The sequence below is a fragment of the Nelumbo nucifera genome, chromosome 3 (genome assembly GCF_055504915.1).
Source record: "Nelumbo nucifera cultivar China Antique chromosome 3, China Antique-T2T, whole genome shotgun sequence".
NCBI lineage: Eukaryota > Viridiplantae > Streptophyta > Magnoliopsida > Proteales > Nelumbonaceae > Nelumbo > Nelumbo nucifera.
The window spans coordinates 52,018,615-52,041,448 of NC_142651.1; the positions used below are offsets into that span (position 1 = coordinate 52,018,615).

The following is a 22,834-nucleotide window of genomic DNA, read 5'->3' on the forward strand; positions in this document are numbered from 1 at the left end:
TAAGTCATCTGGGTGTCCCATCACTAATCAGGGGCATCCCAGTAATTTCTTGTACCTTGTACTATATTCTTCTATAAATAAAAGACTGGTCGACTGCCTAGTATAGTTCGACATTCTCTTCAGTTCTGTGGTTCTCTTCTCTTCTTTGCTACTTTGAGTATAGCTCTTCAGATTACAAGTGGAAGTCTAGGGATATCTGGAGTGACATCAAAGAGTGTTGACAGACAAATCATTGGAGTGAAAACTTTGGAAATTATCGCGCAACTGAACGGTAAGGTTTGCTTGGTTTCTAATGGTCTTCCATCTTCTCCTCTTGCTTCGATGGGTTGGGGTGGCTTTGGTAGGGAAGAAGATTTGGGTGATGGGGGGTTTGATGGTGTGGATGAAGGAGGAAGGAGTTTAAAGAGAAAAAGAGTGGAGGACAATCAACAGAGGGTTTACATAGAAAGAGAAGATTGGTAGTACAAGGAGCTTTAGGGGAAAAGGTTGAAAGGAAAGGTTCGAATTAGCAAGAGGAGGAAGAAAAGGAAGAGAGGGAGGGGGGTGAGGAGATTGTGGGGGCTGAAACTATATAGGTTACGGGGGAAGAGAACACTAAGAAAAAGGAAGGTGGGTATTGATCAACTAGTGGATAGACAGGTGGTGATTGGGAAGTCTCTTTTCCTCTTCATTCTAGGGGGGACGGGTTGGTGTGGAAGGCAATTGAACAATTTGAAAGAAGAGAAGGGAAGAATATAACAAAAAGAAATCTGTTGGGGAAGGGGGTGAGGTATGGGAGGAAGGAGAAGGGAAGAAGAACTTGTTGATGAAGAGTGAAGGGAGGTCAGAGAAGAATTAATAAGAAAGGGGGAGAAGGCTGAAAATTTAAGATGGAGATGGTGCCTTGAAATGTCAGAGGATCTAAGAGAAGAAAGATGAAGGAGGTTGAATTGGTTGCAAGTCTTCTTGGTAGATTAGGCAAGCTTGACAATTAATCAAGAGGATAGTTGGGGTCATTTTTTGGAAGTTTAGGGCTCAATTTGTAATTTGGATAATTATTTTGTTTTGCCTTTGGGCAAATTGTAATGCTTGAGTTTGTTTGTAGGTGTTGCCTTAACACCGGGCTAGGTTTGTATTGCCTTCTTTCTAATGAATTTTACTTATTAAAAAAAAGGAGTGAGGAGAGGAACCTTACTTAGAAAGGGCTGCAGAGGTTGCATGTAGTGGTTTTCAGTCCCAGATTGCCAGCTACAAGGAAGGTGAAAAGTCTAATTCCAAGTTGCAAAGGGCTGTTGAGGAGGAGCATTTAATGCCTAGATTGGAAATGGAGCCTTAACTTGAGTCAGTTCCACTGGGTCAGTTGGTACTGAACCGGTAATTTTGAAACCAGGTTTACTTGTGCTGGATTATGGGAATGGGCCGGTTGATTCAAGAGGTGGGCCTTCTATTGTTGAGCCTGATAAGGCCGAAGTTGTGACAAGGCTACATGATACTTTATTTGGGTCTCTCATCGTCTTCTTCTAATCCTATTGCAAGAATGAGCCTACAGTGGATAAGACTATTAAACAGGACCTTGTGTGGAAAGAAAAAAAGGATTTCATTGGTGTTGAAGATGAGAAGGCCTGTAGAATTCAAAAAGTCCATTTCTACGAAGCTCGAAGGAGTTAAGGTTGAATCTCTGGAGCCCATGAACAAAAACCCGTCTCCTGGCATTTTGCTCGAGGTGAATTGTTGTGCATCCACTAGAGATACTTCAGGGGAGATGCAAATGGAGGGACATAACAACAGGATAGAGCAAGAGAAGCACTTGGGGCAGGAAGTTGCAAATGTTTGGGAGGAAAACTAGGAAACCATTACTTAAGTTAAAAATGACTTCAGTTTTGACCGCTGAAGATCCAGATGTGATCTCTGGTGCCAGTGACCTGAAGATGGAAAAAGAAGGAAAATTTCCAGTTTTGTTAGAAGGGAACGTTAAAACCTTTGAGGTTTGAGGCTGGGTCGAGAAAGGTCAAAAGTCCAAACAATGAACAATTAGTACATGTAACAGAAGTTTTTCATTGGTTGAATGAAGGATTTTTTGGGGACCTTGTAGCAAATTCAAGAGAACATATAAGAGAAAGGTTTTGAAGACTAAAAGTAAAGAAAAGATCTTTGCTGGAAGTAGCGCCTGTGATTAGTCAAAGCTTGAGTTTGAAAAAGAGGTTGCAGGACGGATCCATACAAGTCAATCAGAAAAACCCTTACAAAGAGAGGCGGAGGGAAGGGAATAGGAAGTTGGCTTAGGGGAAAACAACATAGACAAAGAGAAGTTAGCTGGGGAAAAGGAGGATCTCTCAGAGGGAGATAATTTTGATGAGGAGCTGGAAGAGGAGGGAGAAGAAAGTAGATGTGGACAAGGTAGTAGAAAGTGCAGTTCAAGTAAGTAAGGCTTTAGGACTCTGGGTGTTGGGAGGGGAAGAAATGACAAGGAAGCTGTTCAAGGACCTGGAGGAAAAGTATCCGTTGATTGAAGAAAGATATGGAGAAGGTTCCTGAGGGATATGCTATGGCAAGGACCTTATTCGGGGTGGGGTCTATTAAAGGATTTGGGTCTGATTTGGGTTTAGGGTTTTGCTTTGTTCTTTTGGTCTATTAAAGGTATTGGGTCTTTTTATTCTGTAATTAAAATCTAGGGCAGAAGGGTTGTTTTTGGTGGGCCTTGGGTGTTATTTTGGGGGTTATATCTTGTCACCTGTTTGCTTCTCTCTCTTCTTTTAATAAAAGTTTTCTTTTTATTTATTACCAAAAAAATGGAGCCAGAGCATTGGGTAATTAAGAAATAGCATGTAAAAAAAATGAGTGTAACAGAAAAGAGAATGTTGAGATGGATAAGTGGGAAAACTAGAAAAGGACATATTCATAGGAACCTAGGAGTAGCCCCAACAGGTGGTAGTTGGTTTGTGTAGAGAAGATCATTTACAGCACTAGCGAGAAGAAGTGATATGTTGCAAGTTGATGGGTCTAGAAGAGCTAGGGACAGGCTAGAAAGAACATGTATTGAAGTAATGATAAATGATTTGAGGCCCCAACAGGTTATAGTTTGTTTATGCGCAAAGAAGACCATTTATAGCACCAGCAAGAAGAAGTAATCTGTTGCTAGCTGAAGGGTCTAGAAGAGATAGGGACAGGATAGGAAAAACATGTATTGAAGTGGTGATAAATGATTTGAGGGCCCATAATTTAACAATGGATACGATAAGTATTGATAACGGCTTTTGTGAAAAAAATCTCTTGGGCTGTTAGTGTGAGAACCCAGGTTCGAGTCTGAGAGCGGCCACTTTGTGCCAAAAAAAGCCAAAGGTTAGGACCATATCCAGTCCCCAAGTAGCCGGAACCAACATTAGTAATGGCCTTTTATGGCACTGAAGAAGTGAATAGAGTGGAATGGCAGAATAAGATTCATGTATCCAACCCCATATGTTGGGACATGGCTTAGTTGAGTATTTGAGTATTACATGAATGTTAAATGGAAAATTTATACACCATCAAATCTTTTGTTACTGATATTTAGCATAGGCTTATGGTCAGTAACTTTATTTATCTATTATTTATTTTTGAATAATTTGAGGTTTATGCCTTGTCTCTCCAGGCCCAACTAACTTGCCTTCATCTGTATCCTTTTAAAAACCTTGGTCATATCATTGATATATAACATACATATGTATGTATGTACTAATGAACATGCTTTTTTTTTTCTGATAATTACTAGTGAATGCGCTTTTCACTTGCAGCTGATGTGCTCTATGATCTTGGTACTGGCTTAGAGGTTCTCTCTCCATTGTGTCCACAACTTTTCCTTGAAATGGCTGGCCTTGGAAATTTTGCAAAGGTATCCAGGATTTCTGGTACTTGAGCTTTCCTCCTTTTTTTACTCTAGTATTGTCAGTTGCTGATTAATTTTATCATGTTTTCTTGAAATTTCATTTGGATTGTTAAGAACCTGTGCTATTTGGATGTTCTCTGAAAGAAAAGAAAATGACTTGTTTGATTTCTGTCATCTTCACTTTTTACATCAGTCACTTGAATTTTCGGATTTTTTCTCTATAATAACTTATATTAATGGACTTTAATGTTTCTCTATTTATGAACATTACAGGGTATGGCAGTTGTGGCTGCGAGAGCAACAAGGTTACCTATATACTCCTCTTTTGCCAAAGAAGGCAATCTCAGTGACCTGTTTGCAAAAGGAGAGGCCATCTCAACTCTTTTTAATGTTGTGGGACTAGGAGTGGGCATTCAATTAGCATCTACTGTTTGTTCTTCAATGCAAGGAAAGGTACACATGATCTGGTTTGTGGACTTTTATGATGCTGACACTAGTTGTCTTTGTATGTCCAAAATACTCCTCTATGGGTACCATCTTATGATATTTTAATGGTAGATGATGATTTAATGGCCAGCTTTATAAATCATGCAGATTGCTAATGATTAGCCTGTTAAGTTGTAAGTGTTCAGTTTTGTATTTTCTTATGTAACTGAAAGTACTAAGTGTGCAGGCAATCACTTTTGCAGTGTTTTAAAGATCAAGAACTTGACTCGTGCACCAATCTGCTAAGTTGAATAGATTAGTAACTCCTGAGGCAATACAACCAGATAGTTTTTTGTTTTTTCTTGGATCCTGACACTTTCACAGTGTTCTCATATCATTGTAGCTTTTTGATCAGTGCACAATGGAAGCCTTTGACAGAAATCTTCTTGCGGTATATCCAAGTCTTCAAGCATTATGTTGATCACATTATCTCAGTAAGCATTCAACGACATAGTTTAATAAGACTATCTGGAGGATGGTTTGGAGCTGGGGTATTGTGGTTGCAAGAAGAAAGAGGTAAAAATGTATTAAGCAAAAAAAAAAAAAGGAAATGCAGAACAAAACCATTAACAGAGGGTGAAGTCATGAAGAAAAAGGAATTGAAGGTGGAAACACAAAGGCTGAAGATGATGATGATAATTTGAGTGAGTCTTTGGAGGAAGGTGTTTTCCCTTTTTTTTTGATAAGTAAAAGTAAATATTTATTAAAGAAAACTGAAAATAGGTAGTACAAGCATTCCATAGAGAGGCACAAGGTGCCACCTCTCACACGACAAGCAAATTACAAAAGTCAATTACAGCTGAGCCCAATACAAATTATCCCTATTTACAACTTGTTTAGCCAACACATGTGCCATAGCATTAGCCATTCTCCTAACCCAAAGTATTCTCAAATTCATGTTTCTGATTAGCCATTTAAATTTCTTCATCTCATCCCTAAAGCACCAGATTATAAACTTTGGATGCTTCAACCATCCTATCACCAGTTTTGAGTCACTCCTTCAATCTCCAGATTTATCAAAACCAACTCACTTGCAATCTGTACCCCTTTCATAGCAGCAAGCAGTTCCGCCCTAATGGAATCCCCCACTCCCACATGACCGGAGAATATTGCAATGATATTTCCTTCTTTATCTCTCAACACCCCTCCTATGCCTGAAGGGCCTGGGTTGCCTTGACTGTTCCCATCAAAGTTTAGTTTAACAAAGTCTTTGGCTGGGGGTTTCCATAAAATCTTTTCTTTTTCTTTTTTGGAAGAGCTTCTGGCCATCACTTCCCAATTTCTCCAAATGTCATCAAAAGACAAATGCAAGAAAGAATCGAAGGTCCTAATTGGAGGAAGGTGTTGTCATTGATGAAACTCATGAAGTTGAAGGTTCTATTTACTTGGAAGCAATAGTTAATACTGAGGTGGAGGTTAGTGAATCTTTGGGCTTGTTTTTTATAGGAGGAAGTACAAGGAAATCTTTTAAGCAAATGGAAGAAAAATTTGGTAGACCTTTGGAGCCTTGGAAGGGTAAAGAAAAGGAAAGGTCGCTTCATGTGGCAGTTTGCACTAACAATGAGGTTCAAGACAGGTTGTGAGAGCAGTTGGAGCTGAAGGGGGATGGGCCTGAAGGGAGAGGTGTGTTGGCAGCAGATCAGATGTTTGAAAGGAATTCAGTATTGGAATAGAAAGGATTAATGCCAAATGTTTTGACCCGAAGGATTTTGAGAAAATTCCTAATGCAGTCAGAAAGTTCACACCTCAAAGAAATCAATGCACTATTCAAGTGTTGAAGGTTTTTGCTAGATTGAAGATGGGATTGTTTGGGATTGGGCCCATTAAGAAAGTGAAGAAAATGAAGAAACTTAATAAGAGAAGCAGAAAGGATTGCGTTCAACATTCAGGAAAATCTGATTAATTGGGATTGATATTGGGAGATGTGGATGGGCTTTTAGTGGGTGTGGAGGGTGGTAAGGTTTTGTTGGAGGGGGGTTAGGTTCATCTGTCACCCCCCTGTGCCCGTCTCTGTCCTTCCATTTAGGGAATGACATGTGTGTTATTACATGAGCCCCCACATCAATGTTCAAAGGTGGAGACACAATGTTTTAATTTTAAATAATATTTAAATAAAATGAAAGGTAAATAGTAACTGCCTTTCTTTCCTTCCCTGAATGAAACATAAACTCAAAACTTCCGTTCCTTTTCTTTGCGACTGAAACCCCTTCACCATTAGGACACTCAAAACTTTATTTCCACAGACCCCATCATCAAGATGCTGTTTAGTTTAGACCACCACAGAATACAGAATACAGAAAAAGAAAAGAAAACTTTCTATTTCTGACCTGGGTTTCAGACCTGTCTATCGATGATCAGCATAAACTCGTTAATTAAAGTTTCATATTTGGTGATGGCAGTTCAATAGATTAAGAAGTTTTAGGCAAGCGAATTTATATTGCAGGGGGCTGTCTAAATCTGATTTTGTTCATGCAAAACCCAACCTTGAAGTCTCCTTGACAGTACAGGTCTGCTGTTTGAAAATGCAAGATGCATGCTTTCCTCTGTACTTCTAACTAGAATGCCAGAAGAATAAGAGATGAACGATATGGGTCTTCATCGCACGTTGCAGCTTCCAAGTTGAGTCAGTATACATTGCAAAACGTCACCCATGAGAACGTTTGGTCCTCGTCTTTGTTTCTTCTTGTTGTAGAATCTAAAAATCTTTCAATCAAAGTGGTTCTTTTCTCTTTGTTTCTCCCAGTGATTTAAAAGGCATGCCTAGGCGCATAGGCGAGGCGCATTTTGGGGTATGTGCCTTGCCTAGGTCCTAGGCGCACCCCTTTCAAAAGGCGCACGCTATTTAAAAGGCATGCCTAGGCGCATAGGCGAGGTGCATTTTGGGGTATGTGCCTCGCCTAGGTCCTAGGCGCACCCCTTTCAATGCGCATTGCGCCTCAGCCAAGGTGTGCACCTTTTTAAAACTTTGTGCTTTTTGCTTTTTCTTGAGTCTAACGGTTGGGCCGAGGGCTTCGCGCTTCTCTCGCTCATCGAAGCTCCGAGAACCCCCTATTTGCTAATGTTGTTCATTCATTCATTGCAATAAAATATCTTCTTAAAAGGCAATGAAAGTTATAAAATCATTATTTTTTATTTGAGAAATAAGAATTTCAGACCCTAACATAGACTTGTTCGGGCTTGCCTCAAGGGGAGTGGTACAAAGGCAATTCATAGAATCAAGAATGCAATATGTTTTACATCACATTAGCTACTCGAAGCAATGCAATTAAGGAAAAAAAGAGATTGTGGGTTTTACATGCTTGAAAATACTTTATATGTTTGCTTTTATTTTTAAATTTTCATTTGAATACGCTTTACATGTTATGTTCATGCATTTTAATTTTAGATAATAGGTTTTTTAAAACATATATTTTAAAATTTAAGTTTATGTTTTTTATTAACATTATGTTTAATATTTTTTGATTTTTTTTAAAACCTTTTTGGCATTTTTTTTGATTTTTTTTTAATTTTTAGCTCTTTTTCTTTGTAATTTTGTGCCTTGCTTAAAAAGGCATGTGCCTCACCTTGTGCCTTGAGCCTCAGGTGCAAATTGGCCCTTGTGCTTTTTTTTGCGCCTTGTGCTTTTAAAACACTGGCATCTCCCAACCTTTTGGGAGAGAGGGAGAAAGCACAAAGGAAGAAGGGTTTTAGAGGGTGTGGAATAGATAAACAGGATAGTACATTAACTTTTATTGTCATTTATTCTCTTAATATAAATGAAAATTGGTGGGAATAAAAATGTTGAGATTGGATGTTTCTTCACACATTGGAGGTAGTAGTTTGTGTAATGGGGCAGGTGTCTTTTCCTTATTAGTAGGGCACTGAGATGGGCAAAGAGGGAGGACAGGCGATACCTATCCCTATTGGAGGATGGATCTTAGGCATGTGTTTTTTTCCCCATTTATGGTCTTATCTATATTTGGTGTGGGATTGGGTTTTTTCTTTTGTTTGGGCTTTAGATTGATTGCATAGAAGAGGGAAAGTTGCTGGGTTTCTTTTTGCTTGCCTGTGGGTGATATCTTATCACCTCTCTTGTAATTCTTTTTTTTTTCTTTTAATAAATTTTCTTTTTTATTTATTATAAAAAAGCTTAATTTAATAAGAGCTGGGAAATACGAGGCTGTGGAAACTTGGGGATGTATGACTCTGGAAACATGTATAGGGCTGTCCTAACATAGATATGTACAGTAATCAAAACTGTCCCAAGTGGTGACCATGGTCACCATACCCAATTCCATCTCCCATAAGGCTTCCCTAGGCCCCATTGTTGATATGACATATGAATGACTTCAACTGCTAGTTTTGAAAACAAGCTTCTCTTGAATTATTTTTATTCCACTTATTTCTTTTACATGATTTCGTTTTCTACCAAAGTATCAAACCATTACAAGAGCACGCACATATAGGTCCCATAGGATGAATCTAGGCTTTAACAACTTCCTACATAATTATTATACATTTCCAATTTTTAGATGTAGGTTCAATACTAATTAATTCACATAGATAATTCTAGAATCTTTACAAATACCTACAGTATATTTGGTGGTTTCCAAAGTTCTCATACTTTCCTAAATTACAACTTAGGTATTCAAATCCTAAGCCTTTTTGTTTTGATAGTTAGCAACACAGAAGATTCCTTCTAGAGATAACCATAACATTCCACAAAATGAATTAACTCTTTAAAAGGAAAATTTTACCATGTTGGGTTGCTGATCTGCATGTAACTTGGACGAATTTTCCAAGCGAATTGGTTTTCTTACTAAGTCATTACCTGGTGAATGAAGGATCTGTTACCTAGTCCTTTGCAGATTGATCATATTTAGATGATCCCCAAAGTAATCTTTCTACTTCTAAGTCAACTTTTTTTCCCTTTTATAATAAACATTCACGTTCAAGATGGCCATTTGATTTTGATATTAATCTTTAATTTTATCTTTTGAACGTTTGGTGGGAACATGAAGCTTGATATAGTTGCATCATTTTATATGTCCAACATCCACCATATGTTGTTGTTCCAGAATGGTTGCTTGAATTTCTATATTCATCTTGATAACCTTATAATAGACTTGTGTTCATTTCTTTTTATTTCTCTTTAGGGGTTTTGCATTTTATGTTGAAAAACTAGCTAGAAACCTTGTGCATAACCATATCTTGGATGCTAGGGAAGAGTTTGTGGTTAATTTAAGTGCATCATTAAGAGCTTGAGGCAATGCTAAAGAGCTCCAAACCCTATAGAAAGAACTGGATCCAGGGTTACTTGGTTAACTTGAGGGTCAATCTGTACATCATTATGATTTCATAATAGTAAATAAATATTTCAAATATAACATGATAGGAATTAAACCGCGAATGCTAATCCTACCCTGAGGGATAAGATGTCAAAAGTCCTTGGGGTCATCAGTAGTTTTCAAGGTGCCAAGGTGAGGCTAGGCGACAGGGGGGTTCCTTGTCGCCTAGTTGCCTAGGCGATGGGCTTTTTATGTAGAAAACATAGATCCTAGGGTAGTTCCCTAGGTACCATAACCATATTTCCTTAATAATTATTTATAATTTTCATAAGAAAAGTATAGTTCATGTTAAAATATAGAAAATCAACATATTAATGAGAATAAAAAGAAGGAAAAGTATAGAAAATCAACATATTTTCGGGAAGATACTTGGGTGAACACTCAATCCCTTCTCTCTATTCTATCTCCCTCTTTAAAAAGAAACCCATTTCTTGGTTCCTTCACCCCCGGTTTGCCCTTTGGCTTTAAATTGGGATTTTGGGTTTCAGAGAGGGTTAAGGGATGAAGAATTTCATTGTGTCTCAAAGCTGTTGTTGCTTCTAGATTCGGTGTGCCTAGACCCCACTAACCCGGACAAAAGAGTCTGGGCTCTAAAACCGGTTGGCTCTTTCACTTGCGCATCTTTCTTTAAAGCACTTTGCTCTAACCCTTCCCCTCAAATCTTCCCTGTTAAAGAGGTTTGGTCAAGGCCAATACCCCCCAAAGTAGCAGTGTTCTGTTGGGAAGCCTATTATGGTAAGATCAATACTGTGGAAAACTTGCAAAAGAAGAAACCTTTTTTGTGTCTGTCCCCAAATTGGTGCTTTATGTGTAAAGTGAAGGGTGAGGACTGTAACCATTTGCTGATATCCTGCTCCTTTGCTGCCAATATTTGGAACTGGGTTGTTTCTTTATTTGGGTGCAGGTGGAACTTGCCCTCTGAAGTAAAGCTGCTGTTCACTCCAGATGCTCTTGGGAGATTGACAAAAAGGGGGAAGATAATGTAGAAATGTATCAGAGCCCCCCCCCACCTTGTGGATTTTATGGGAGGAGAGAAATGCTAGAATATTTCAAGAAAAGGAAAGAATTGTTGAAGTCAAGGAATGTATATTGACAAAGACAATCTCATGGCTGAAATCTTCACAATTGTTGGCAGATTTCTCCTTTGATGACTTAAGGAGAAATTGGGAAACAGTAGCTTCTACAGTCTCCACTAAGAACAAGTTACAAGTTGAATTGAAACCCCCACTGGATGGAGGTGGTAAAATTGAACTTTGATGGCAGCTGCCAAGGTAACCCAGGGCCATCCGGAATTGGAGGGATTCTGAGAGATAAAGACAGCAATATGTTGTCTCTTTTCTCAGGACCAGTGGGTGAAGGTGATTCTGTAAGGGCAGTGCTACTAGCAGCAGTACAAGGTATACAGATGGCTAGTCAATTAGGAGTGAACAATTTGTTAGTAGAAGGAGATTCCAAGGTAGTAGTGGGCTGGCTGAATAGCCCAGACACAGTTTGTTGGGGCTACAGGGATCTGTTAAAGAAAGTTAAATGGATGACAAGAAATATGACTGTTAGGTTCCAGTGGGTTAGCAGATCAGCAAATGTAATGGCCGATTCTCTGGCCAAGCAAGGGGTGTCAAGGGGTGATCTTTTTTGGGCTACTTTGTAATTTGTATCCAAGGTTTGGGCATGTTTAGTGTTTATGATTCAGTCCTTGGGGGAGGTAACATCTCGTGCCTCTTCCTAGGCTGCTTGTATTTCTGATATTTATTTCAATAAAATTACTCTCATTTATCAAAAAAAAAAGAGGGAAAAGAAAATTCAAAAAATATAGGAGCTGAAACCTTAAGAAAATCAGTTGCTTTTATCACTATTTTTTTTTATAAGTGCCTTTATCACTATCGATGGCTTTTATCACCAATTCTCATCCTCCATCATCATTGTTGGTTTTCTAGAAGATCTAGAAGAAATATTTTATTGCAGTTGCAGCTGCAGCTGCAGGTTGACCTAAGTATGGAAAACAATAACATATAAGCATAAAGAAAAATAAGAAACTCCATTTTCCATGCAGTTTACAATGACTAGGCAAACCATATATGTTGTGATATTTATCTCCAATTTGTTGGATATGCAAATCTATAGCCAATTTCTAGGCCCTCCCTCTTCTTAAAACCCTTCCCTCATGCGGGCATGCATAAATTGGCTAATCACACTTAACATAAGAAATGTCTGGCCAGGTCATACAAAGGTATAGAAGCTTCCCCAACAATCTCTAAAATACTCCCTTGTCGATTAAGAGTTCTCCATAAGTTGAAAGCTTATGATTCATATCAATAGGAGTGGAGGCAGGTTTGTCACCAAGCTTCCTAGTCTTAATGGAAGATCCAACACATACTTATGTTAGAAGATGAAGATGCCTTCTTTAGATCTAGCAACTTCAATTCCCAAGATATATCATAACTCCCTTAAGCCTCTGATCTCAAACTCAGAATTAAGGAACCTCTTGAGATCATTAACTTGTTGTATATCTTTGCCAGTAAATAATATCGTCCACATAAGCAGTAAGGAAGGCAACCTGAGTATCTCTCTTCCTAACTAGGAATGGCAATGGCGCAGGGCAGGGCCAAATTTTGCATGTCTTGTCCTTGACCCCGAACACAAATGCCCCACCCCGAACCCCACTGGGGCTAGAAATCCCAACCCTATCCTCGTTCTCGCAGGAAATGGGGATCCCCAAATTTGCCCCGCCCTGCCCTGGTCATTCCTACTTGCATACTTACAAATTTGTTTTTTCTTTATTTTTTTGAAACCTACCTAGAAGGCTAGAACTATATTATATTTTGTAATATAATATAGTATAATATAATATATAATATTATAATAAAAGATAATATATATTACCATATATTAAAAGTTATATTTATTATGTAATATAATATAGTTTGGGGCGTGTTTAGGGCTGGAGTCAGGGTGGACAAATAGCATCCCCGGTTCCTAGAGTATTGGGTTTTCTTGAAACCTGCACTGAACCCTGACCAGGGCGGGGCAGGTGGTGGCGTGGAGTCCCACGGGAATGGGTCAAATTGTTATCTCTAGTCTTAATAAAGAGGGTATGATCTGATTGAGTTTGAGTGTAACCAAACTGAACCAGGGGGAATGGACATATCTACTTTTGGTGTTAGTTCACCAGTCAAGAATGCATTCTTAACATCAAATTGATAAAGGGGCCAATCACAACTCATTGCCAAAGCTAACCCATACACTTGGGTATACCCCTTGGCAACAAGTCGTGCCTTATATCTCTTAGTTGTCCCATCAACATAATACTTGATGGTGTAAACCCACTTACAACCAACAGGCTCCTTCCCAACAGGCAAGTCAACAATGTCCCAGGTATTGTTCTTATGAAGTACTTCTAGTTTAGCTCTCATAGCATCAGTCCACTTTGGTTTGGCCAAGGCTTTAGTTATGTACTTGGGAATGGGTTGTGAGGAAATATAGGCTAGGAAAGAATAGTAGGAAGGGAACAACAAGATGTAAGAAAGGTGTTTGGAAATGCAATGAGCTATACATTTCCTCTTAACTTTCCTCACAACAATGGGTAGGTGTTTGGAAGTGCATTTTAGGGTAGGCGCCTCGCCCAGGTCCTAGGCGCAGTCCATTCATAGCCTAGGCGTGCGCCTTTTGAAAATTCGATGCGTTTTCATTTTTTTGAGTCTAGTGGCTGGGCCAGGGTCTCTGCCCTCGGACCCTCGTGCCATGCCCCTTGAGGCCAGCCCAAACAAGTCCATGTTAGGGTCTTAAATTCTGAGTTTTCACACAAAAAATAATGATTTTATAGTTTTAATTGCTTTTAAGAAGATATTTGGTAATGTTGTCCATTCATTCAGCCTAATAACATATCTTCTTAAAAGCAATTAAAACTATAAAGTCATTAGTTTTTTGTGTGAAAACTCAGAATTTAAGACCCTAACATGGACTTGTTTGGTCTTGCCTCGAGGGGCATGGCACAAAGGTGGCTCGTAGAATTAGAAATGTAATATGTCACATTAGCTACTTGATTTAATTGAGAAAAAAGAGATTGTGGGATTTATATGCTTGAAAATGTTTTTTATGTTTGATCTCATTTTTAAATTCTCATTTGAATATGCTTTACATATTATGTTTATGTATTTTAATTTTAGATAATATGTTTTTTAAAACATTTATTTCAAAATTTAAGTTTATATTTTTATTAATTATCTTTTATAATTTTTGATTTTTTGGCTTTTTTTTGAAATTTTTTTGACTTTTTTTTTTTTTTTAAATTGTACGCCTTGCCTCAAAAAGGCACACACCTCGCCTTGTGCCTTGCACCTCAGGTGCAAAATGGCCCTTGCGCCTTTTTTGCGCCTTTTGCTTTTAAAACACTGGGTCTAGGAAGGAAGGTACTGGAGATGGTGGTGTAGGACCTATCCTCTCATTAGTGATTGGAAGCATCTGAAGCTTAACTGGAGGTGGGGTTGTCTTTGGCAGGCTGCTTGGGGTGTCTTTTGTAGCTGGTGAAGAGGTTCAAGTGCACGAATGGCTTAAAGCTAAGGAGAGCGAAGTTTTGAAGGCCCGCAGTCCAGTTGTGGATCTAAGTTCTGGTTTGGGTTTGGATTCGGATTTGGATTGCATCTGGTCGGGGTACTCCTTTGACAGTTTGCATTATCTCCTTGGGAGCAGGAAATCCAGACAGTTGGCGGACTTCTATGACATGGTGGTTGCAAAACCAAACTCTAGAGGAACATGAAGCACCGGAGGGGTACAAGAGGAAGAGGAAGATAGCAAGTAAACTGCTTTGATCTTCCAGATTCAGTTTTTTAGTGCCATTGTTGTTGTAGTCCTGTTTGGGCCTGCTGAGGTGTTGGGCAGGCTTTGTTTTTGGGTTCTTGTGGAGTCTGGTAGTTGTGGTCAAGCTTTTTTTTTGTTTTTTTTTTTTCCGTGTTTTTTGGGCCTGCGGGGGTTGTGTTAAGCTTTTCTTTTTATACACCTTGTATACCCCTCCCTTTTTAAATTAATCTTTACCTTACCTTCTTCTTCTTCAAAAAAAAAAAAGAAAAAGAATTAAGGAATCCTACTGTAGGGTAGGGATGGCAATTTTCCCCATCCTTGGCGGGGACCCGACTTCCCCGACCCCATCGGGTCGGGGATGGGGATTGTTTTGGTGGGGCGGGGACAGGGATGGGGATTAATAGGAATCCCTGATTGGGATCAGGGTCGGGGATGGGGATTGAGGTCCCCACCCTACCCCGACCCCGATTATGTATATATATTTATTATTATTTGATTTATATTATATATTAAATATATATTATATTATTTATATTATATATATATCAAAACATAGTTAAAAAATTATTTATAATTTAAAATATTTATTTATTTTAAGTAAATTTATTTTTCAAATAAATACTGTTATATATAAAAAATTTCAGGGATTCGAGTCCCCGTGGGGAATCCCCTCGTTGGGGATCGGGGATGGAGGACAAAATTTATCCCCGACGGGGATCGGGGATGGGGATAGGGGATACTTTTACAATCGGGGTTGGGGACGGGGAATATGTTCCCTGCCCCGAACCCGCCCCGTTGTCATTCTTACTGTAGGGTGTTGAAAGGACCTCATATAGTGATGGAGAAGCCTCAAGTTGAGATTCTCCAGCCTTTTCCTAGTGCATCACCTAAGACTGGTCTTCCATATGCCTTTCAAAGGGAGCTTAGACTACTGTTCGATGGTAGCACTTTTCAGCCATATTTGGATCCAAAGGGGATGTTGTCTCTGCTGAAGCAAAAGTTAGTCTCTTCACATGGGGATTCAGCTCACAAAACAGTCCTAAACTGCCTTAATTCCTTGATAGACCAGCCATTTTCTTATGGCAAGGGTTGTCAAAAATTTTGTACATCTATTTGCATCCTCCTCTCGTGTAATCACTTTTTGCCACGTGTAATACAATCAATAAAGTTACTTCCTCTTACTCTTAGGAGTAGAAAAAGAAGAAAGAGAGAATAGTACATGCATGTAGGAAAGATTAACCATTAGAGGTCTTATATCACCATTACCTCTTTTCTCAACACCACATGGAGGTGGGGATCAAACCTGTGGAACTTAAGGCTCTTTGCGGTATGGTTGGTGGACCTCCCTGAGTCCCCATTGATGTGTATGAATACCCCCAAAAAATACAAATGGAGGCAGTGCATCTAATCATGTTATGAAATAACTAGATGCATTTATTAGCAAATCTTTGATATTCATCAGTTCAAATCCATGTGTTGAGTCTGAAGGCAATCTGCTGATCTTAAGTATGTATTTTCCTTGATAGTGACAATTCCCTTGATCATGATTTTTAGAACAGTCTGTGTTTCTTTGATATTAGTCTCAACTGTATAAATAATGCCTTCTGTTCTCTTTAAATTAGGTATTTCTATCTAGGGCCAAGTTGCATACTTTTCATGGTTCAAGCAGAACTGCATTTTGAGCTTTTATCTTGGGAAAAAGGAAGAAATAAGTTTTATTTCAGCATCATAAATTATGAGATTCAGAAGTGAGCTAATGGTTCTAATTTTGCTATTCAGTTGCTGGTTGGCCCTCTTCTTTCTGTGCTACACATATACAGTGTGGCTGAAGAAATACGAGCAGCTCCTGTTAACACATTGAATCCCCAGAGGACAGCAATGGTTGTGGCTGATTTTCTTAAGGTGTGATTGCAAGCACTGACCTTTTTTATTATTGTATTTTCTTATATGTTATATCATCTTATTCTTTCGCTGGACCAAACTAGACTGGAAATGTATCGAGCCCTGCAGACTTGAGATATAGAGAAGATCTCTTATTTCCTGAAAGAGTTATAGAAGATGCTGGAAGAGTGAAGGTGGGCAGGGCGTTACGCAAGGTTGTTAAACCTTCCAAATTTAATGAACTTAGAGAAATGTTCCCCGAGGAGAAGTTTCTGATAAGCCGTGGAAGTAAATGGACTGACATGGTGTTGGAGCACAGTGCAACAGGTGAAGATGCGTTGAGAGGGTGGCTGGTTGCTGGATATGCTGCAGAGATGGAGAAGTCTGGTCATGGGCTGAGCGATGTAGTCTTGCAAGAGGCTTATGTGAAAATGGACAAGTTGTTCCCATCATTTTTGTCTGAACTAAAGATCAAAGGGTGGCACACTGATCGTTTTCTTGATGGAACTGGAAGCCGTTTTGCATTGTAGTGTTGTGTATATTTGTTTATTCGTTTGTTTTAAACTCCTGTTATCCAATACTTCCTCAGACATGGTCTTTATGAATGCTTGAGTGGCATGTTGATCTACAGATTCTTTAGTTGGCCTGTTTTCACTGTTTGGAGGGTTTTATTAGGAATTGCCTTATTGCACTTGTTGGACTGAGTTTTATTTTTATTTTTATTTTACGATGTATTTAGGATGTTGTAACACTTCTGGCATTTAATCAAACAGAAGAGAAAGAGAACCGAGGGGAGTTAACTAGAAATTTTAAAGGTGTTCTCCAATGAAATCGGATTTGCTCTTCACATAGTGCACCTCATACCAACGTCACAGCACATCGCAGCCATGTATTGGGAACATCTTGCCACGAATGACAAAATCAAGTATGGGAGTTGTTCTCAATGCATGGCTAAAAGGGCTGTGATGGTGGTGTGTCTGTGAGGAAGCCAAAAACCAGTTAAAAAATTGTTTAGTAAAAAGGCTCAAAAAGTTTGCATAAAAAAAGCCCATTTGAAAAACCAGAAAAAAATTCCATTTACCTTAAGAATCTATTTTGAACAAAAAAGCTTGTGACCAGCCAAAATTAAAAAGTGCTTTTTAAAAGGCCCATTTCAAAACTAGGTAAAAAAACACTCCCAAATGCGGAATCTTGTACCTGAGTTAGGGTTAGTGTTAAAAAGTTAAAAAGAGAACATGCCAGAGAGCCTGAGGGTTGCCCCCTATTGTGGGGAGAGAGAGAGAACTTAATGTTTTTGGAAGTTTGTCATAGGTCTTTGGCCCGTTTTGGTTAGGTTCTAGTTGTCTTTTTGGAAGCTTGTCATAGCACCTCATTTTCTTTATTATCTGAATTTAATGAATGTTAGAGATGGGAAGGACTATCAATCTCCAGATACTGCTTGTAAGCTCTTATCAAGATTCACTCAGATGGTTTCATTGATAATAAGAAATCGATTTCTTCAATTCTTCCCCATCACCTCAATCAAACATAGAGCTGCAACTGGTAACCGAAACAGTAGACTCTAAAATATATATTTCTTCCTAAAATAACCAGGTTATTTTGTACTATTATCAAGCTGACCATTTTTGGTGACTGAGCAAAGATGTAATTTGAAGTTATTTATTTATTGCTTATCAACTTTCAGCAGCCAGCTATAACCTGGTCCCAATGGCCTTCTCTGATCCATCAGTTCGATAGATTGATTCAACTTCTTGATAAGCTTGATAGATTCAACCTTTTCGGAGATGATGCAATATTTGACACATACAATTAAAGAGTAAGGTTTGAGCATATCACTGTACAAATAAAGTATGTGTATTAAATTTGCATGTACATAAATTCTGGGAAGCAAATGAAAGTGTCTGATGACAAGATGTGCATGCGCAAATTGAAGACCTTGTCAAACTGGTACAGATGATTGCTTTGAATTACAATTTAGAATTACAAATCAGTTAATAAGTGCTACTTGCAACGAACTTTGATTTGTCGAACATGGGATGGGATGACAATGTATTCAGTATTCTCATAGATAATTTACATCAGGCCATGACGAAAGCCAGTTGGACTGAATCAGCACAGCATCTGAGCAATGGCCTGACGATGTTGGGGTGCACGTTTAAACATGGTTGTGCTTAAAAAAAACTCGTTACTTTAATTAATTGTTCTTCCACTTTCCACGGACGAACATGCTCCATTCAGAACCTGTGGTTTTCTCTTTTATCTAGCATAAAATCTGCATTTCAATGTAAGAGAAGAGGTGACCTATGATGTATCTCCTGGGTTAATTCTTTCTGGGTTTTCTTTGGGCCATGTCATATCCATAGCCCAAACAAGAGGGATAATGTTATGATGGTCTTTGCATTTTGTGCGTTTTCCTATTCTACTCTTTTTCAAGTCTAGCTTTAGTTTGTATCGCATCGCTTATGACTCTTCGTGATCAGGAGATATGAATGTAGTCTTCCTGGGCTGCAAGTTTATGATCAGAAGATATGAATGTGGTCTGTTGTTGCCCGTGACAGATGAAATCGCCCACCTTGAATAGAAAAGTAAAATAAAGAAAAGGTAAAAAGATAAGAGAGAAAGTAAAAAAAAGGGATTCTATCTTTTATTCTTTGACTGTTGTAAAAGATATAAAAAAAATGGTGGCAAAAGAAAAGGTTGAAAAAGTGTCTATTCAAGATAGGAGTACAGTGGATTTTAATCAAGGGTAATGAAGGTTGAGAAAAAGGGCTACTATAGGTTCATTCATTATCATTTATATTTTATTCTTCAGTCAAGTTTTGAATGGGTATCTTCATCAATCAAATATACAATTAACTAGTCAATAGTCTCAATTTGAGTCTTGTTAAAGCAATCTTATACATTAATCAACCAATCCATTGTTTTCATTTTCATTGAATGAATCCAAATGGATTACAGTGAGAACATTTAATTATTAATATAGAATATAGATAGATGGGTTCTGAAAAAATGGAGATGATACTAATGAGAGAGAGAGAGAGGGGGGGGGGGGGGGGGGGGGGGGGGGATTGACTTGACCATCTATACCTACTCAGGGCCCCGTCTTCTCTGTTTACATCCCAACCTCAGAAAACACTGCATGATGGAATTGGGCCTCACCCACTAAATCCAAACAATCATATAAAATTCTTAAAAAGAAGTTCTAACCTATCATATACAATGTTGAGATAAAACTAGTACTTCAGATTTGAAGCGAAAAAAAAAACTAGTATTTCAGATAAATAATAACCTATATATACATACAGCTTTAACGGGATGACATAGGTCAGTCGAGGTCTATGTAATTAGGAGTGTGGTAGCGAATTAAATAAAATTTTCTACGTGACAAATGAAGTAGGACTCGATGCAAATATGAGGAAGAAGAAGCCTTTGTCTCTTTGCATAACCATGGATTATTAATTAGTAGGTTAATAAAATAATGTAATATGCACGTAGGACCAACATAAAAGGTGGAGTCATGCAGGCCCATCAACCTGGAATACTACCCGTACTCTGGGTTGGTTAATTGTTTCTTTGAAATTGTCTTCGTTCACTTGAAATCGACACAAATGAAAAATATATTATTTGATAGATTGGAACGAGTAAATGGAGAAAACGTCTTGGCTTGGTATATACTTTACTGCCATTGTTTTACTGACGACCCAAATTAACGGGCAGAGAGAGAGAATCGATTTCTTGCTCTCAAAGGATTGGATTGAACTTAGGTCCCGTTTGAGAGAGAGAGAGACTCGAACTGATTTTGATTCCAACTGATTCCAATTCTTATCTGAACCAGACATATTAGGGGAATAGAACATTCTGATTTTGATTCCAAAGAATTTTGATTCTGATTTCAATTTCAATTCTAACTGTGTACCAAATGGACCCTTAGAAGAACCATATTGAAACGAAGGTACATGCCTTTCTTCAGAAAAAGGAAAAAAAAAAAAAAAAACGGTGCCATATCAGTGCCATCTTTGAAATCCTGATGTTTGATTATGTGTTTTTTTGAAAACCTTTTTCAGACCATGTCTTTGAAATAAGGAAAGGTGTGGTATGAGATATTTTTGGTGACTTCCTGTCTTTTTACAGTTACTAAAAACAGTATGCTACATGTTTCTATACAATCTTTCAATAGTCTTGCAAGACTATCATCACTTTCTTTGATACTTAAGAACTTAAGATTGTACAGAAATTTCAAAACAAATTAGAATTGTTATGCAAACTATCTTCACATGCATCTCTCTCTCTCTCTTTATGGCTGGATTCTGAGTTCTGAAAGCAATTAAAAACCCTGTGTACACTCATTGGGAAGATCTCCCCGTTTATGGGAGATGGTCCTGATGTGCAACTGGATTATGAATTCTCAGAGTTCTAGCAATAGCTTGTGTGTGTGCACTCCTCTCCTGTCCTAGAAATAAAATCTCCAAAAGCAAATTAAATATTAATTTCTTACTGAAAAAGTGAAAATAGTTACTCTAATTTGGATAAGCCCTCTTGTTCTCTATGTCGTCGTCTATCAACTTCATTACCTTGGGAATTGTGATCAAATGACTAGAATTGGGGGCTCTGGGAATTCCTTAAATCTCATGATGAACTCAAAACAATTATACATGCATTTGCCGTTGAGCCATTCTACCTATGGATTATATTATATCCATTAATTTTCAAAAAGATGAAAAAAGTGTCTAATTGATCAGCAATTTTAAAGAGTAATGGTTTGTTTCGTATAGAAACTTTCCAAACACGGTATAATTAGTATAACCATTCTATGTGATCCACACAGTTCAAATTGAAAATAAAACGATGTACAGCTGCAGAAATTGAACCAGATCGGTGGTTATGATTGGGAAAGGTCTCAAGGGTGGGATGTTATTTCAAAATAATGCAAGAAAACAACAGAAGAGGTCGCTTTTGCAGATCATCCAACTCGTAATGAGGCTGGAGAAGAGAACAAACCAGCTGATGTGTGAAATTAGTTATAATTATGGAAGAGATACAGACTGGTATAACTTCAGTCAACTTTCAAAAAGGCTTTTAATTGTATCACTACCACATGATATTTGTCTTTATAAAGCCAATTTCTGAGACTAAGACCTTTGATTGTTTATTTGGTTCTTTACTAATAAATATGTATGTATTGTGTGATAATTTCTTTCTTTACTAATAAAGCATGGTGTGCTAGTGGATTTAAATTTATTTTTGTTTAATGCGACAAATATATAATATCAAAGAGTTGGGTTGGTCAAGGGCATCCCCATGGACCATTGACCACCAATTAGATGCCAAAATGGTTTTCTTTTCAAGTTAGTGTAATTTTTTATTATATTTTTTCATTAACAAAAACTCTTATTTTAATAATTTTTGTCTCTCTATATTTTTAAAATTGTATTATTTAGTTATTACATCATGGGTTAACCCATTTGACCTAAAAGTTTGAACCATTGACCCACCACTTCAATAGGAAAATAGTTTTATTTTGGGTCAGTTGTAAATCTTGTATTTTGTTTCCATTATTTATAAAAATACTTCTTATTTATCATACTAATTTCTGTTTAAATTCACAAAATTTTTGTAATACTAGCAAATGTGTATGTGTTTTACGATTTTAACGATGATGATAACAATAGTAATAATGTGTCCAATTTTTTTCCACAATTTTTTATATTTCTTATCACACTTATTTTCTTAATACGATGAATATGTAATATTAGATATGTGCCCAAATGTTTTCTACCAAATTTATGTATTTTTCATAATTTATTTAATATTTTAATATTTTTTAGTTTTATTATATAATTATGACATCAAAGGGTGACAAATTTGACCCAAAGGTTGAATTGTTGACCTTCCACCAAATAGAAAAATAATTTTAATTTTTGGCTTGATTTTAAATTTTGTATTTCATTTTCATCATTAATAAAAGGGTATCTTATTTATCACACTTATTTTTTTTTGTTATAATTAATATAAAATATTAAAGATATGCTCAAATATTTTCTATAATTTTTTTATAATTTTTATAATTTTTGTATTTTGATATTTTTTAAATTTTATTATTTAATTATAAATCAATTTTTAACACATTTGACCCAAAAGGTTGCTTTTTAACTCACTAACAAACAAGAAAAAAATTCATTTTTGGGTTAGTTTTAATAAAAAACAAATCATTTTCATCACAATTATTTTTCTTTAATATAATTAGTAGAAAATATTATAGATGTGTCCAAATTTTTTTACAGATTTTTTGTTTTTGTAATGTTTGTATTTATTTTTATTTAAATAAATTTCTTGTTTAACTATGACATAATGGGTTATTCCATTTGACCTAGATGTTTGAATTTCTTATGGACCACCTAAATGGAAGAATAGTTCTATTCTTGGGTCAACTTAAATAAAGAGAAACATGATATTATTAAAAGTATTGAATTTAGATCTAATTAGAAGAATTTATTGATAAGAAAAA

The 22,834-nt window shown here is 37.2% G+C and overlaps 1 protein-coding gene across 2 annotated transcripts in view; it reads left to right on the top strand.

Moving 5' to 3' along the window:
* RUS2 (root UVB sensitive protein (Protein of unknown function, DUF647)) overlaps positions 1–17,020 on the top strand; it is a 34,388-nt gene extending 17,368 nt beyond the window's left edge. For both annotated transcript variants that reach the window (XM_010264016.3, XM_010264017.2), the window contains 4 exons: positions 3,750–3,847; positions 4,115–4,294; positions 16,228–16,350; positions 16,434–17,020. In XM_010264016.3, the coding sequence (XP_010262318.1) occupies positions 3,750–3,847; positions 4,115–4,294; positions 16,228–16,350; positions 16,434–16,859 (827 nt within the window). In that variant the 3' untranslated portion in view covers positions 16,860–17,020. The remainder of the gene's footprint in view (positions 1–3,749; positions 3,848–4,114; positions 4,295–16,227; positions 16,351–16,433) is intronic.
* Positions 17,021–22,834: the final 5,814 nt, after the last annotated feature.